We start from the raw sequence: 17514 nt of genomic DNA, 5'->3' as shown, positions 1-17514 counted from the left end.
TTGCAGTTGACGAGCCCGATCTCGTCTCAGACATCGACTCTATGGTAAGTAGATGGACGGAGAGCTGTTGTCTCACGCACATGTCACGAAGCTCTTGATTATGAACGTCCTTGTTGACTACCTTCTCGCAGTGGGCACCACAACTTTGGACGCTCTTTCCAAACAAACCAATGATACTGGTAGGCACGAAGACGGATCGTCGGTCAAACAGAGGAACGCATGGAGTGAACCAGGCGTGTAATCACCAAGAGGTGAAGACAATTCAAAGTGTTCATCTACACCTCGATAGCTAATCACTTATTTAATAGGGAATTCAAATCCAAGAAAGGATTGGAGCAGTCAGCTATGTCGACTGCTCAGCCAAGACCGGAGCGGGAGTTGACCACCTTATGAGAGAGATCGTTGTCCATGGCATGAAACATCGAGAGCGCATGGCTGAGCTTGGGAAAGTAAAGAGTACATGGCGGAGGAGCATGGGGTGGCTGAGGAGTAAGCCCTGAGAGGCCCGGGCTACACGCGAAAACTTGACACGGCGCCAATTCCATTATCACGTACCGAGGCATAGATTCATTCGCTCCAGTTGATTTCGTGTCTGCTTCGTCTTTCTGTCTTTGTCGTTCTAGACTTCGCCTATGTCGGCCTCGCTTTCGGTAATCGTTGACGTTGACGAATCCTCGCTCGGTAGGGACAAGCTGAGTTGCCAGTAGCCGTCTGTCCACTGCGCGATCCCTTATGGTCGGCTAAGCAGGTGGTGCTCCGAACAAGTCGCTCAATGCCAGGAATCAATGATCGTAGTTTGCCATCAAAAGTCGGCCGCCTGTTGTGCATCTCCACTGGGGCTAGAGTAAATCAATCGGCTTTGCCGAAGTGAGGCAGAATAAAGATGAGGGCGATGAAGTGTTCATCCAGACACAGGCGTCAATCTGACAGGAACTCTATTCCTTCAGCAAGGCAGGATCATCCCCTCAAGCAAGCCCAGCCGGGCGGCTCGGCGCCAGGGCACTTTTGAAGTTGCCAGCCTCGCTCAAAGGCCGAGGACATCCCCTGAGCACCAGCGGGTAGACGCTAGCGTAAAGCTTGTAACCGGCGCTAGAAGCCCTGGAAATAAGATCGACCCGCTTGCGAGCATGTATGCTTATCAGCAGTATCGATTGATCTAGAATTCGCATCTTTTTTCCGCACTAAATGGGAGACCTGACAATTCAAGCAAACAGGGGCATAACGTCCATTTGTCCTAGACGGTTTGCATGTCAAAAATCAGAAGTTTATTTGATTGGCTCATTTTTCAGCCCGCAAGTCAAAGTTCGCGACTGTACGGATAAGCTACACGGCAATTGTCATGCAGATGTTATGATGGTTGGCCGAACAATTGACTGACTTTCAAAGTGTTAAAGTCGTACGGTGACATGATGCATGATCTGACATATTTGAAGCTTTTAGTTTTAAAATCATTGGAGCTGTTATGTGCGACCTTGATGGAAGAGTAGCGGCTCTGGAAAGCGACGATAATGTTTGTCTTCGGCGCACGTTTTCATCAGTAATCAGTTCCGAACGACGTGGCTGGGAAGTTCGGCAGCGCCGTGAATCATGGCAGACATTCCAAAACCAATTGGGCTTAAGCCAGAGAGGCATGAACAGTAGCACTGAACGTTCAGCAGACCGTGACTCGAGGTTGACATAGCACTGAGATTTGCCCAGGCAGAAGAAACCCCAGTTGGCAGACTATCTGCACCCGAAGATGAGAATGACATTTGAAGTTGAGTAAACAGTGACTCGACATTGAGATGTGAACAAGATTTGCCTAGGCAGAAGAAAAGATGGTCAGCAGACTATCTACATCCGGCCGATGCTAAGATCTCCAGGACACACTGATCATGGTCAAGAGATAGCCTACCATGGGACGTATAAGAACATGCACTGTCGTCCTCATTTGGGCGTCTAAGAAATCTCTCCTCAGCCGCAGTTCCACGCTTCAATCACCACACTCGTTCACTTCCTACAAGACACACTCTCTGCTCTACGTTTGATCCAACACACAACTTGACCGCAAAGATGCACTTCAACCCTACTCACATTCTTTTCCTGGCTGCTCTTGCGAGCGCCGTTCCCACTGAGATGGGTAGCATGGAGCCACGCAGGTATGTCTGCAACTGAGTAGGATTGATGAGCAAGTTCTGATCAAAAACGCGAATATAGCCCGGCAGGTTCTGAACTTGATGCGCGTGCAGCTGGCAAATGGGAAGCCCACGCCAAGTACTACGCCCTTGGAGGCAAGGTCGGCAGCGAGATCTACATCTCCGGAACCTGGACCGACCCTATCAAGAACCCTGGCCAGCCCTCCGGTACCTGCACTGCCCGTATCGGTGGAATAAGCGGTGGTACGCCCAATGTGGTCGGCTGCAACTGCGAGATCTCGGCCACTGGCCCCTTGAAGTTCGAATCCACTTGCTTCCTTGACTTCGCTGAGGAGGCGTCCAACGGGGATTGGGCTGCTGGCTTTTCCGTGGCTTTCAAGTGCTCGGCCTTCTTCTCTTGCACTGGGTCGAACGCCTACTCCATTGCCAGCGCCAACTCGGCCTGCAAGAACACTAGCGGAACACCCTGTGCTGGTTTCCACGTTACTCCTTGAGCTCCCGTACGTGAGCAATGACCTCATTTCGAGAGGGCTTCCTCTGTAAAAAGGGGTGATGATTGTTTGGAAAGCTGGGAATGCACATCTATGTGAGATACAAATATTATAGACAAATGAAATGAGCCTGATATTCCCGATAATTGTTCTCCGCGTCGTCTATCGGTGAAGGGTGTGATCTGTATGAGTGTTGATGTGATGATTGGAGTGTCTTCTTTTGCCTCGAAAAACTGACGTTATCGATGCACAGAAGCAGGCGTCCGCGTTGTGAATAAGTGATCAATCGATATTAGTTGGTAAAAGGCTAAAACATTATGGATAGAAGTATATGATCATACCGGATACCATAATGCTTTGCAACCGGGCAATGATTTCCCTGGGCCCCTATTGCAGCAGTTCAGCCCTTCGATGTACCTGGGGGGAGACATATTGTCTTCGTAATTTCTGTTCAGCCGTCTGATTGACTCTAGAAAAGTTTTGTTAACGTAGGAAAGTCTCAAATGGAAGGGTAAGACCAAATCAACGGACAGAGCTTGCGTGTAGAAATGCTTCATGCGCGGATAGGCTGGATATGGAACTGCAGAATGTGCAGCTTCAAGCGACACCCCCCAATTGGTCAAGCGGCGATCCAGTCATGGAAGTTCAGCGTTTTTTTTTTCACTGAGGTCAGATGGTCTGGGTGATATGTGTCTTTATACACGACGCGCTACCATCCACCCCATCTTAACAAACAGCCGAGCGTCATAGGTGCATTTTCTGTACCGGAGGCGAGTCTGGACACGGCATAGAGCCGCTATGCCCAACGCTTGACTCGAGTTACAACCAGTAACTTAACGTCAATAAACTCCCGTGGCGGTAAAAACACATCGGATTGACTGGGGTGGGTCTGCCTGCGGATGCCTCAGAGAGAAGTTGAGACGGTGAGATCTGAACATTGAAGCTTTCGATTGAAGTTCTTGGCACTATAGTTGTGACCTGCTTGGAACAAGACGCTAGCTTACATCCAGTAAACCTTTCACGAGCAGCCGCTTCAGAAATGCATTGCCTCGGCGATAAAAGCCTCCCTTTGGAAATCAGATGCCGAGCTTAATTTGACTACCCACGCACGCGGCACTCAATCTCTCCCGAAACACCCATGGCGGTACGTCAGTCCTCTAACAACTGAATCGCGAATGCCTGTTCCAAATATCTTTCTTCCTAATTACCATCTTTGAAATTTTTGTATCGGACGAGTCACGCAGGATGAACCAGCAGGATGCATCTCACTTGAGGAAGAACTCGATCAGTACCGATAGCTCGGATCGCGCTTGAGGCGGCAGGTAGGTCTCATTGACTATGATTGTCTTCGCCTCTGCTCCCGAACTATTGAGAGAATTTCAGTAGCCGGTTGAAGCTACCTTGACTCTTGAGTCAAGCCTACAGCGTCTGTCGGGCACAGGCAGTGCCATACGTACAGTTGTGTTAACGAGGCCCACCGCAGATCAGACTCAAATGGGCTCATCAAATTCAATCCGAGTTATGCCACTTGCATCGTCTCACTCCAATCTATCCAGATAACTCGAAATATGACCGGTTTGGGTGACACTCGAGACTAGAGAGAGTTGAGTTAAGGTAGCTCAAGGACCTCAACCATGGGGTATAAAGTTCATTTTGCCAAGGAGAATTAATCTGCTACGTGGTTCGAGTCATTCTAAAGCTCGGGTCAAGATGAGGAAAGGGGTCCCGACTTTGGAACATATAAGGCCGGCCATTTCGAACACTCATAGAATAATGCGTGCCCCAGGAACATTGGAATACGATTGCAAGACACCACAATGAAGCTGATTTTCGTGGCCACAACATTCATGCTGCATGGCATTGCCTCAGCCAAGATCGCCCAAATGCTGTGCAACAACAAGCCGCCTTTGAGCCAATGGGGAGTGAGTTGTATTTCACGAAAGTAGACTCATGTGCTGAACTAACAGTGAACAAGCCTGCGAATTGTTCTGAAGACGATCACTGGACGTGCTACTCGCGCTGTCAGAAGGAGGTTGGTCGAACTCAGTTGTTGCCTTTTGGAGCTCACTGACACTAATTAGTGCCCCGTCGAGAGACAACCTTCAGTAGCCTCTATTGGATATGTGTAAGTTCACTGATTCAATCGCAGTAGACTGAGGCTAATTAGGCCATAGGCGATCTGACGGACAGTGCGACTGCTACTGTTGGGTGTAAAGGGGCGGCACCCACGGCGACACCGTTTGAGAATGATATCTGTCATGTTATCGACGCATCGAAGTCCAACTCATGCGGCGACGGAGATGCCGAAGTCTGTATGGGATCTGGCAGCACAGAAACGAACACGTTGGATACTATTCGATGGGAATCTCTGTCACAATTGAGATGGTATTCAAATCGAACAGCGTTGGAAAGTCTATTGCCCGGGCGAAAGAAAATGCATTCATCACGCTGGCCAGCGTTGTTAAACTCGACGCATATTCGCCAAGGCACGTTTGTGTGTGTCCAGAGATCGTTCAGGTGGTTTAGGTCTGTTTCGTACTCCTTCCTATCAGAGTGGGTTGATCTCCGTGCTCCTTCTGCAGAAATGTGACCACAGCATGGAGCATTTGCCTTTCTCAGCAAGAATCTCTGGGCAACGTGGAGATTTATGTGATTTTCCCACGCCGGAAGCAGGGAATAGGCACGCGGTGTGTACTCATTGGTTGAAAAGAGCAAGATCCATGTCGATTGCATGCATTGCTGGGCCTCTTCCAACGCCTCGCACCAACGCCAGCCTGGTCCGACGTTCCAGACAAAACACCCATAAACCCCTCATGTCTACAATTCAGAGACTTGTCCTCAATCAATTGTTCACACCCTTCTTCCTCTTTGATTGATCACCATCTGTCCGAACTAGATAGCATTGTCTGATATCATGACCGACTTGACCGGAGGTACAGCCGAGCTGCAACCGAGCGTTGCCTCCGCTGCTGGAACGACCACAGCCCCGCCTACAGGCCCCCCGCGGGTTACGCCGAATGGGAATGATCATGACGAGCAACCGCCTCTGGAAGTCGACGATGCGGCCGTGGTATAACATTGCCTCTTCGAAATTCGGCAGACGATGATTTTGCTAATATGAGCAAAAGCCCGCAGACGATGATTCTGCAAATGAGGATCAGCTGTAGGCCCCCTTGGATGCCGTGTACGATGGGAAACATTTCACTGACGAATTGAACAGCTCCTCGTACACTGCGTCATTGATGTCAAGCGTCATTGACTACCCTATTGAGAATGGTCGCCGCTACCACGCATATCGAGCGGGATGTATGTCATGTTCTGACCATTATTTGCGCAATTTTGTATTTCAAGTCCCCTGCTAACGCCACATCATAGCGTACTTCATGCCCAATGATCAAGTGAGAGTTTCTTGTTTGACTCTATGACTTCAAATGTTGACTTTGACAGAACGAAATGGATCGACTTGATTACGCACATCTTGTCTCAACGAAGATACTCGGGGACAAATTGTATGTTGCGCCCATCGAAGAGAAAAACATCCACCAAGTTTTGGACATTGGTACCGGTACTGGACTCTGTAAGTTCTTTTCCAGAACACCTCTAGATTCAAACGGGCCTAGGATGCTAAACTTCGATAGGGGCAATCGACTTTGCAGATCGTTTCCCAGCCGCCGAGGTGAACTTTCCCAGTTTCTTTTGATATTTCACCTTTCATTACAAATTTTGTGTAGGATGCCAGTTTTAATTATGACTAACCGGTGTTCAAGGTCCACGGTATTGATCTCAGCGCTATTCAGCCAGAATGGTGGGTCTTCTCAAATTGAAATTGGCAAGTTGAGTCACACTGTCGAACAGGGCTCCCCCCAATGTCAAGTTCGAGATTGACGACGTCGAGAGCCCTTGGGTTGACAGGACGTATGACTTCATCAACTGCCACTGGATGATGGGTTCCATCCAAGATTGGCCAAAGCTGATCAGCAACTGTTACAAGTGCGTGTCTCATGAAAGAACCCCTTGTGAATGACTCATCTCATACTGATCCTTTCTGAAGGAACTTGAACCCAGGAGGCTGGGCAGAATTCCTCGAAATGGGTGGGGAGTACAGTTCAGACGACGGAAGCTTCACCCACGACCACGCCACGTACAAGTGGATCAAAACTCTTTTCGACGGCATTGCGTCGACAGGTCGTGATAGCCGTCCCGGTACCAAGCTGAAAGGTTGGGTCGAGAATGCAGGATTTGAGAACATAACCTACAAGAAGGTCAAAGTGCCGCTTGGTGTGTGGCCAAAGGACCCCTATTACAAGGAAATGGGTTTCTTGAACTTGATAAACCTCTTGGACGGCCTGGAGGCCTTCACCTTGAGAATATTTTGCGGCGTACTTGGGTTTACCAAGGAGGAAACGATGCTGCAACTCGCCGAGGTCCGGAAGGAGCTGAAAGACAAACGCAGCTTCAATGCGTACTACGAGGTGTAAGTGGGCTTCACAAAGCTATGAAATGCCAAAGCTGACGAGAAGTATTCAGGCACATCGTATGTGGACAAAAGCCTGCTGAGAGTGCGGAATGATGCTGAGAATTGCCTGCCGCTTGACCACTGGGCAATATTCTCATTTCTTTGCAATAGCTGGTAGTTCATGTTCAAATCCATGGCGCAAAATTTTACTCGACCTAGAAAATGTTTCCCAGCGATTGAAAATACATCCTTAGAGTGGATGCATCCTCATTATGCTTATCCCAAGGTCCCGAGGTGGAGTCGGCAAGCCCGTGTTGAATCCCGGTCCACGCCTAGAGTTCATCTCGTATTCCCACATGGGGAGATTAAATCACTATACATAGAACCTGGCACTGTGGCTCGGATCAGCCCCAAAGCCATGAATAGACGTTGAAAGGATGTTAGATCTTGGATAAATAATAAGCGTTGTCCTCCAGACCAAAGGAATCGGCTTCCAACTTCCTACTGTCCTTTGTTTGTCCGAGACGACTGTTCGGAGTTCCACCAAAAACATGAAGACCCCGATAGCATCTGCATTTTACGGGGCAGCGCTCATCTCGGCCGCGGCATGCGCGGCGGGCCTGCCATCAATTGCCCGGAGGGCCGACAGCTCATCCTGCAAACTCGCAGCGAACCAAAGCGTGTATTTTAGCTCGGGATTCGGCTACAACTACGATTGCGCGCCTAGCACAGGCACTTTAAATGCACTAATGCTCTTCATCGACTTTCCCGACCAGACCGCATCCGAAGCCTCACCCAAGGAAGCCTACAATGTCTTCTTCCCACAGACAGCAGAGTGGTTCGAAAAATCTTCTTACGGCAAGCTGTCATTGAACGTCACCGCCGATACGACGCGATTCTACCGCATGCCGAAAAACGCGACCGATTACCAATTCGAGAGAGGCCTGTCTCAGCAGATGCACCAAGTCTACATCAAGGATGCCCTAGACGAATGGCTGAAGATCACCAACACACCAGTGCCAGGCGTGAACAGCACCGACGGCCCAATTACGGATGTGCTCTACATCATCCCGACGAGAAACGCGACGGCTATCAGTTTCTCTGCCACTCTTACTTCTTCTGTGTATACCTACGATATCAACTACGTCGCCAGGAAGGCTGTCACCATAGGCTTTGACACCTACGACGTGTGGGGTTACAAAGCTCTCAACCATGAAACGGGGCACGCCTTCTGCCTTCCAGATCTATACCCGCTACCATCGGGCTACACTGGCCTGTACACTGGAAACTGGGACATGATGGCCAATGTTGGTGGTCACAGTCCGGATTACTTCGCATGGAACAAGTGGAGGTTGGGCTGGCTTGCAGACGACCAGATTGAGTGCGTAGTCCCAGCGGCCGGGAGCAGCGCTGGGAATGCATCGGCGTCGACTACCCATAAGCTGTCTCCACTGGAGACCGAGGGTGGCGTGAAGGCTGTCGTCATTAAGCAGAACGAAAGAGAAGCATTAGTAGCCGAAGTTCGGTCGAAGAATGGCAACGACGAGAACGCTTGTGCTACAGGCATGTTGTTATACACGGTGGCGACCGACGTTGCCACGGGGGAGGGACCGGTTCGCGTTCTGGATGGAAACCAAGGCTGGGGCTCGGCTAGCTGCGCGAATGACGAGCTTGACAACGCGCCGTTGACCTTTAATGGGGGCGGGGCGAGCGCATACACCGTGGAGGATTGGGGTGTTACCGTAACTGTTGTCGCACAAGAAGGCGACGACTACAATATTCGTATAGATATGGCTTGATCGTAGTAGTAGCTTACCAATGATACCCACACGTTTGTTGAACGAAGCCAGCAACTTTAGACTTTCTTGGTACACGAGACCTTTCTATTCAGGTCATACTCGAGAACGCGGGAATCCCCAGTGCCGCCAAGTGTCAGAGGTTGCTAATATGAAGTGAAATGCGCAGGGAGTAGTTGCCATTTTCAGATGGCGAACACTTGGCGTTTCTCACGAATCATACACGTCATGGGGCATGAACGGCAGTTCATCACACGGTTGATGAAGAACAGCGTTTCGTGTGCTCACAAGGCGTCGAATAGGATGGCATTCTCATGAGTGGGGAACAAAGTTGCACATTTTGGCGGAACCCAATGCCATTTTGTCAGTCAACGGTGGGAGGCTTTCAAGCAGACGAAATACTCGAAAAAATGGGGTCAGTATGAGACGGGCTGCTCATGCATCGTAATGTGGCGGATGACAAACTCTGATGATCTGCTTCTCAGAGTGTGTGATCTCTCAAGCAACAATCATGAATGCGGAGGTGGAATGAGCCCAGACCAAAGTGGACACCTCACTCGTTGACCCCGCGGCCCGCGATCACCATCAGTAGCTGGTTCTGGATTCTACCCTGAGATTTCATCCCAGTACTGCCGGTGGCTCTGGGGAAAGGAAGAAGCCACATTATGAGGGTCAGTTCCCACGCGCCAGAATGTGCTTGGAGCGCATGGTCTGGCCGAGTCAGTGCAGCATGACAAGTGATGAACTGCATCTCATCTCAGACTGAGGATGATTATCAGGACCTCTTAAGGGTCATAACAAATCGCGCAACCGTCTTATGAGGCCGAGTTCAGACGCTGAATCGTCTGGTCGCCGGCTCGTCCGATTGAATAGTTCGCGCTGGTGGATGACAAAGCTCGAGTCATATCATAATTCATCCCAGGCCGAATTCCGAAGGCGCGAGGCAGATCATACCACGAGTGAAGAGGAATGGAGGCGGACGAGTGCCTGTCAATAAGTGAATCAACCCCGCTACGATGGATGGATGGCTGGGATGACAGCCTGCCAGTCGCACATGACGCACGAGGGTGGCTAGGGCCGCATGGTGATAGCGTCTGAGATATTGCCCCTTGGCACTGATGCGTCTGAAGTCTGCGATCGTCTGAAACAGTAGATCTTATGGCGGTCGACGGCAGCGTGGCCCACTTTCGCTGCCGCATGAGCCTGGCGAGCATCTTTCTCGGCAGACTCGATCAGAGTTCTGGGCTGATGGACGAAGGATGTCGGATGTTGGTTGTCATTGAGGAGAGGACACAACCTCAATGAGAGAGGTGGTGTGCTATCAACTCAAAGGATGGTAGGTACTTTGACTTCGTGACACTCAAATGTGAACGTTAGTTTCCAAAGACTGATGTAAACATCCCAGTTCAAGCCTCAATAAGCTCAGGCGCTAGCCTCCACGAAGTTTAGTCGTCCCGTCAATTTTTGATGGGGGGCAATCTATCTAACCGTCCACGTTAATTCTTTGGTTGCCACGTCCGACCAGGTAAACCGGCCAGAAGACCCGTTCAATCATAGATCTTGTTCGGTGCGACATGCCGAAAAGGGTGCCCCGGTCCACACCCCCGAGGGGTCTAGATGTCTTCATTTCAGGTTTGTCAGCCGCCAGCTTACCGGCCTCCAGGAACTTCAACCGAGTTCAGCAAGAAAGGGCAACGGTGAGGTGCATTTCGCCTACGAAAGCACGGCACAGCTTCTTCAACAGAGAGGACCAGACCCCTACACTAAGCCCTAAGCAGATTGCGGCAGAGACCCCTTACCCCCCAGCCACCGCCGGCGACTTCGCCATCCGGACCTCGCGGGACGCGATCATTGGCGGGAAGACTGAATCAAGCATTTTTGCCGTGGGGGGCGGGGCCCAGTGGGCGAGCGATGTGACGCATGGGGGAGAAGCGAGCGACCCAAAACATTACCGCCCACACCCCGGTCGAAACTCGCTCTATGACATCCTGCGGCTCGGTTTGTCTGATCTTCCGCCTCATCTTGCCGTACACATCGCTGTCTTGAGTCTGAACTCTTTGCCGCCTTGCAGTTTGTCCCCTCCCACCCGTCGCAACGCTATCCGAAAACTCTGCCCATATCGCGACCCTTGTCACAATAGTTGAGCGGCCTGGTCACAACAACAACACACGCGTATCTTTAGCGACAGCCAATTTTGCAGTGAGCGGTTTCGTCCCCGGTCGACACAATGGCGGCCTTGTCGTGAAATCCCCACTCTGCTGCCTCATTCGCGGTTGACTTGGCCATCATGACACTCAGACGTTGACGTTTGTTGCGTCTTGTCACTCTTCCTCCACCCCCAGGTAACCCTCCCCTGCACATGCCAGACCAAGGCTTCGGGCCCAACAGCTTCCTGGACCTGGCAATCTTTTCTGGTCCGTCCTAACCGACTCACTTCGTCTCGTATCGTATCACACCCTTCAATATCGTCCCCGGGGTGGTCCATTTGAGTGACCTCCTTGAGTCTCATCCCTCCGCTTTGCCGGCATACGCTGGCCAAGGATGCGGCTCATGCTCTCGACCGTCTGAATTCGATGATGTGCCAGGGATGTGCTCTGATCATCTTTTCCATCCAATCTTTTCTTTATAAACCTGAGTGATCTCCTTCTCGGCACCAGATCTGTTCTTCTTGGCTATAGCTTCTCATCTTCGTACGACATTCTCTTCGCCGTTTCGATTCATTCTTTCACCACGAGTTCTGAGAACTCATTCCATTCTTTGCATCGGCTTTGATTGCTCTACGTTAACGTTTTACCATATTCTCTTTACCACCCTTTTTTCAATACTACTTCAGTCGAAAACTGTAGGCAGAAGGCCGGTCTTTTCTGTTCGAACTTCAATCGACGTCGATAATCATCAATTTCGGTCAATATGAAGTACCAAGCTGTTGCATTCGCCGCTTCTTCCCTCCTGGCTCTCGCCGAGGCTGGGTCTTACCACCGCCACCACCATGTCCGCCGCATGGCCAAGCGTGAGGTTCCCCAGGAGCACTCTCACGAGATCTTCCTGAACATCACCCGCGAATTCCTCAACAAGCAGAACCCCAAGGCGATCGCCGACCCCGTCTTCGGTCTTCTCGGTGATGGCGCTGCCAAGGCCGGAGCTGGACAGGTTACCAACCTCGCCTGCCTACACCAGGAGACTGCCGACCAGGCCTTCACCAACGCCAAGGCTGAGAAGGATATCCGTGGCATGTCTGGCGCTCTTGTCTACGCTTCCCTCGAGCGCAACACCGCTGGTATTGGTGTGGCTTCCGCCGCCTGCACTGACACCGCCGTCAACCCTGAGATCGCTGCCATCAAGGCTCACCAGGATCCCGCTACCGACAACGCCGCTGCCGATAACAAGGCCGTCACTCTGGAGCTCGCCAAGCAGCTCGCCTCCATCGGCGGTGACCCCATGCTTGCTCTCGAGAGCGGTACCTTCGCCCCTGGCCAGAAGACCGACACGACCTTCAAGGGTAACTCTTGCGACGACCAGAACGACCCCACCGGATGCATCTTCACTACCAAGACTCTTGTCCTCGACGCCACTCCCGACGAGATCAACGCTGCTGTTGCCGGTATCAAGTCCACTATCACCGGCGGCACCGGTGAGCTGAAGGCTACCCACATCGACATCAACGGCCTGAAGGTTGCCGGCGGCGGTACTGCTACTGGAGCTACCAACGGAGCTGCCAACACCACCTCTGGAACTGGAAGCAGCAGCAACAGCGGCAGCAACAACAAGGCCAGCAACAACGCCGGCAACAACAAGGCCAAGAACGCCGCTGCTTGCGCTGCTCGCTCCACCAACAGTAATGCCCAGGCTTCTGCCAACAACTCTACCGGCAACGGCAACACTGGCAACACTGGCAACACTGGCAACGCTGCCGGAGGCACCAACGTCCAGACCTTCACCGGCTCTCTTGGCGCCGCCCCTCCCCCGGTCATCCAGACCTCCGGCACTCGTCCCTTCTCCGTCAACGGCGACACCTTCGTCGGTAAGAACGCCGCTCTCGGCCGCTCTTGCGATGTTCAGCACAACGCCTGCGCCAACGCCGCCAACAGCGGAAAGCTCACCGGTGGCGTCCAGCAGTGTGAGGACCAGAACACTCAGTGCCACGCTGCCATCGGCAAGCGCAGACGCTCCCTCAGGATGCGCCAGGCCTCCGACTTCGGCTCTTGCAGCGACCCCAGCATCGAGTTCTCCAACGCCCTCAAGGACCGTCAGGGCCCTGGCTTCATCGCTACCAACCAGCAGGACTTCAACCACGGCTCTGCCCAGAAGATTGGAATCATTGCCGGCTTCATCTGCCAGCGTCTCCAGGACAGCTGCAAGGCTCCCCAGGCTACCATTGATAGCTGCAAGGCCGCTGAGACTGCGGCTACCGCGGCCACTCAGGACCAGGCTGCTGCTGATGCCTTCAACAGCAAGCTCGTTGGCGGCTCTGCCGGCAGCTCCAACTCCACTGCTCGCTTTTAGACGATGAGTATAGTTGTATCTGTCAGGTTCAAATGAGGCGGATAGGAGAGGGATTTATTCTATGACCGGGTTTACATTTGCAAGATCGTGGTTGAAGGCGGCATCAGTTGTAACAAGATATCCTATGTATGAGTCAATGTCATGGATTGGTACCGATGGTTTCTCGGTCAGGAGTCTCGGTGATAGTTCAAATGAGTTTCAATTATTTAAACTGAGTCCTTCATCTTTCGTGCACATGTGGACTGCAACATCAAGAGACTGTGTAGGCGTGTTTGCTGCGAGGTCCGGGGTACCTTCCTATCCAAGAGCGTGCCGTCGGAACCATCAACTAGATTAGAGTCCCAGAAGAAGAAACGCTGCCACAGAAACAAATACCACGAAGTCCATGAGGTTCGGAACATTAGCAGATGTTGACGAGACTGACTTTGTATTTGGAAGACACGAGTAGTGTTCCCGGATGACGCCTTGCTTGTATACCGACTTGAATGTGGTGCAGTTGAGCGGTGGACCATCTCCAAACTAACGGATAGCGAATGACCCCAAGATCAGCTGGCGTGTCGAAAGTTCGAAACAGTTTCTTGATAATCCAAGAAAGTTTGGCTGCGTGAAGTCAGCAAACAGAGCAAGGGCAACTCAATGGTGTGTGTAGACGCTCACAAGAAAGCGTTTGTCATTATAACCCCTAAGTCTATTTTCTTGATATTCTTCCGCGGCCAGTACCACAACCAAATTTTGTTTCCTGCTTCTTCAATCATGTCCTCAAATTAAAGGTTCAGGAGCGGGCTCCGACTAGTATTGTATTAGTACGGTGCGTCCATATCCAGAGCAGAGTCGGTCCATTCTGATGCCTGGGGGCGGTTCGACAGCGCAGGTTCGGCGCGTATGAGACATAGAGCTCTAGTCAACCGTAGGACAAGAAATATTTCAGAAGAACTACTGATAAGAAAACATACGATGACCATCGGCTTAGTCTGTTTTAGATGTGGTCTATATTTCTCATCGGCTCCAACACGCTTGGTGGATACGTCTTCGCGCAATTGGCAGCGAACGAAGGTCAAGTGCCATGGATTTCTCACCACAAACCTAATTCTGAGCTAACATCTTTTATCTAAGGCATGCCCATCAGTAATTATCATGCGGCCTGCTCGGCCGGGGCTGTTTACGGGACCTTCACGTTTCTGGCCCGTATAATCACCGGGATCATGGCCATGTACAGGACTGCCGCCAGGAACACCTACACGGGCATATTTGGTGTCTGGGAACTTGTCCAGCCAGGAGAAATACAAATAGCACAGGCAGAACACAATACCATGCGCTAGACTCTAGCAAACTCTTATACCCACATTATTACAAGGTTGTTATGTATATTGAATCCGATAATAAGAATCATAAGCCGCTGTTTCTGCTGCTATTAACTAAGTAAGAACATACGGAGTGCAGATGAACCGAGGGAAATCACACAGATGATGCTGCTACTATAAGTGGTTTCTTCATAACAGAAAGATATTTTTGCGCGACGGCTTATAGCCCTTAGGCCTTTGATTCTGGGCGGGAGGTTAATGTAGTAACAAAGTTATGAGAAAGGCTAAAGAAGACTTTTTATTTGTGATTTAGGCTTCAGATACATTATCAACAATACAGCCTCACAGCGTCGTCTACTATGTGATCATATTTATACATGGGGGTTGTAGTCCGCTTGAAATTCTGAGACGATATGTGAACAACATTTATATTAAAATTTTAAAATTTCTTAACCTTCGGGAGCTTTTTGTTTGACATGTAACTACTGTCCCTCGACCTCCTTGACAACTCTCTTGGTGGTCTCGTCGAGATCCTCGGCTTCAAGACCAATCTTGGTCAGGTCAGTGACCTTGTCATTGTAGTCACCTCCCCAGCCAGCTCTCATATGGTTAACATAGAAGGAAATCAGACCAGCGACGTGGTCACCCTTCTTAGCAGCCTCCTCAGCCTGGGCAACAACAGTGGCAGCGTCAGGCTCCTCAATCTTCCAGTCCTTGTCCGTGGTACCAGTAGCACGCTGAATGCTGTCGAGCATGTCGCGCTGGCTGATGTAGAAAGACTTAAGATAGAAAGGCTTGTTGCGGTACTTCTCAAGCTCGGCGTCGGGCAGGCTCAGAACACCAGCGGTACCCTTACCGGTGACGCCAATGTTGGTCGTGATAAACTTGGTCTTTCCACCGTCGTACAGCTTGGCGGTGCGGTTCTTAATGTCGATGCCCCAGAAACCTGCGACCATGGACCAATCGTACCAGGGGTTGTTGACAATAGCGATCCAGCTGGAGCCGAGCTCCTCAATCAGCTTGCGGATCTGGATCTTGCCCTGGAGAATAGGGCTGGAATCAAGAAGCTTAGAAGGGTCCGGGGCGGAGCCGTACTCGGTGGGCAGGATCCACTTCACACCGGCCTTGGCGGCGGCGCGAATCAGAGGCTCTTGGCCTGTTGCGTAGCTGGAGAAGCCGAGGGCGAGCTGGACGACATCCTGGCCTTGGAATGCGGAGACGAGGAAGGACTCGTCTTCGTAGCTTCCCTTCTTCACGATCACACCCTCGGGGAACGTGGCAGTTGATTCGGTGCGGGTGACCGCGGTAATAGTGTGGATGCCCTTGGCGAGGAGAGCCTTGAGGGTGCCGCCGCCAACGTTGCCGCTGGCACCGACAATGGCGATCTTGCGTCCCTGTTGTCCAGACATTTTATAATGACTAAAAGTTTGATAGTTTGTATAGTTGAGGTTGATGTAAGACGTCGGTTAGGCGATGGATTTAAGTACACTGCTTCGTCCGTTTGCGGTGATTGGGGTGAGGGAATGCTAAGCTTTGGCGGCTGAAGTATGTTGGTTTAGGGGGATGTTGATGTTGTTGAGTACTGATGCAGAGTAGTGAACCGGTTTGGGGGGAAGAAATGAGGTCTCTTTAATATTCGATCACGCCTTTCAAGTTCAACCCCATCTCAATGTCGACATTGACAGATCGATAATCCATGGCTAGTATGAGGATTTGCTTCCGAGATGCGTCAGCGGATCCAGATCAGTTCAGGCTTGACCCTGTGGCGTCTTGCAAACCAACAAAGAGGACGCGCGCGGTTTCGTCGTGGGGTTCGGCCTCCCACTCTGCCCTGGACTTCACTAAAAGACACAGGTGGCCCACTGACTAATGGAATGCAAGATTTCTAAGCCCACTACTTGGACCTGCCAATTACAGGGCATTTTGGCATTGTTGGCCGGGTTGCGGCCCTTTCGGGTACGATGGCAGTCCGAGCCGGAGGTAAATTAGCCTGTTCAGGCCTAAACCAAAATCCTTGCGGAGTTTGCAGCGATCTTTTTGGGGGTCAATTAGTCCCCGATAGCTCTGGAATGTTCGCGGTGAATAAGCTCGCACCAGCCGCACCAACAATTGCATCCATGTGCATGAGTCTCATGTACTCTCCCCAAGCACATGGGGGCCTTCGCGATGCACATCCCCTGCGCGAAGGCTCATACTGCTTTTTGATAGTATCTACAGAGAACGTGGTCTTCGTAATTTCTGACAGGGATAAGGCTCAAATTGGAGCGGCCATCTTGGGAGAAAGCATCTTGAGATACTGCTCACATGTTTTCAAACATCCGTTAATAAAGGAAGCCACCCGGCTCCAGCTGGCAGGTGAACGGATGCAATTTGAGCCCGCGGGCGGCTTTTCGCCGACAATTGCTGCGTCCAAAACTGAAAGACCAAAGTTCATGATTGATATGCCAACTTCATTTAATCGGACCATGTCGAAGACAACGCATGTTTATTACGATTCCAACGAATGCGCGCCGCTCAAATTCTTTCAGTGACAATGATAGCCGGATCATCGATCGATGCCGACCTACAAGCCTGCGGTTCTTGTGTCATGGCCATGTCGAAGGGAGCACAGAGCATTTGAGACCTAATCCGGAAGTGAGATAAGGACAAGCTATGAAAACCACGCACCCGAGGAACAGCGGAGACACGGCGTGAACTCGGCCGGCTCATCGCCGTCAGTGGATCGTCTGGTGTGGGACGGCTTCCGCAGCCACCATACCCAATCAGGCAACAAATCTCTGATTGGTCAAGTTGGGAATTGTGTTGGAAGCCTCCTGTCAGATGCGTCGTCTT

At 51.2% G+C, this 17514-nt stretch overlaps 5 protein-coding genes across 5 annotated transcripts; 4 read left to right on the top strand and 1 right to left on the bottom strand.

The window, feature by feature from the left end:
- Positions 1–2052: 2052 nt before the first annotated feature.
- COL26b_007167 (uncharacterized protein) lies at positions 2053–2629 on the top strand (the record flags this gene model as incomplete). The annotated part of the gene is made up of 2 exons (XM_053179969.1): positions 2053–2138; positions 2197–2629. 2 exons carry the CDS (start codon positions 2053–2055, stop codon positions 2627–2629), a joined length of 519 nt encoding a protein of 172 aa, XP_053036031.1.
- Positions 2630–5899: 3270 nt separating this feature from the next.
- Positions 5900–7104, top strand: COL26b_007166 (uncharacterized protein; the record flags this gene model as incomplete). Its single annotated transcript, XM_053179968.1, has 4 exons — positions 5900–5932; positions 6394–6431; positions 6482–6616; positions 6678–7104. 4 exons carry the CDS (start codon positions 5900–5902, stop codon positions 7102–7104), a joined length of 633 nt encoding a protein of 210 aa, XP_053036030.1.
- Positions 7105–7831: 727 nt separating this feature from the next.
- COL26b_007165 (uncharacterized protein) lies at positions 7832–8881 on the top strand (the record flags this gene model as incomplete). The annotated part of the gene is made up of 1 exon (XM_053179967.1): positions 7832–8881. One exon carries the CDS (start codon positions 7832–7834, stop codon positions 8879–8881), a length of 1050 nt encoding a protein of 349 aa, XP_053036029.1.
- Positions 8882–11788: 2907 nt separating this feature from the next.
- On the top strand, positions 11789–13381 carry COL26b_007164 (uncharacterized protein; the record flags this gene model as incomplete). Its single annotated transcript, XM_053179966.1, has 1 exon — positions 11789–13381. The coding sequence occupies one exon, from the start codon at positions 11789–11791 to the stop codon at positions 13379–13381; it is 1593 nt and encodes a 530-aa protein (XP_053036028.1).
- A 1783-nt stretch (positions 13382–15164) lies between these two features.
- Positions 15165–16091, bottom strand: COL26b_007163 (uncharacterized protein; the record flags this gene model as incomplete). The annotated part of the gene is made up of 1 exon (XM_053179965.1): positions 15165–16091. The coding sequence occupies one exon, from the start codon at positions 16089–16091 to the stop codon at positions 15165–15167; it is 927 nt and encodes a 308-aa protein (XP_053036027.1).
- Between the last annotated feature and the right edge of the window lie 1423 nt (positions 16092–17514).

The sequence above is a fragment of the Colletotrichum chrysophilum genome, assembly GCF_026319265.1.
Source record: "Colletotrichum chrysophilum strain AFK26 chromosome Unknown scaffold_57, whole genome shotgun sequence".
NCBI classification, from domain to species: domain Eukaryota; kingdom Fungi; phylum Ascomycota; class Sordariomycetes; order Glomerellales; family Glomerellaceae; genus Colletotrichum; species Colletotrichum chrysophilum.
The sequence above is the reverse complement of the archived record's forward strand: the minus strand, read 5'-3'. Positions and strand labels throughout refer to the sequence as shown.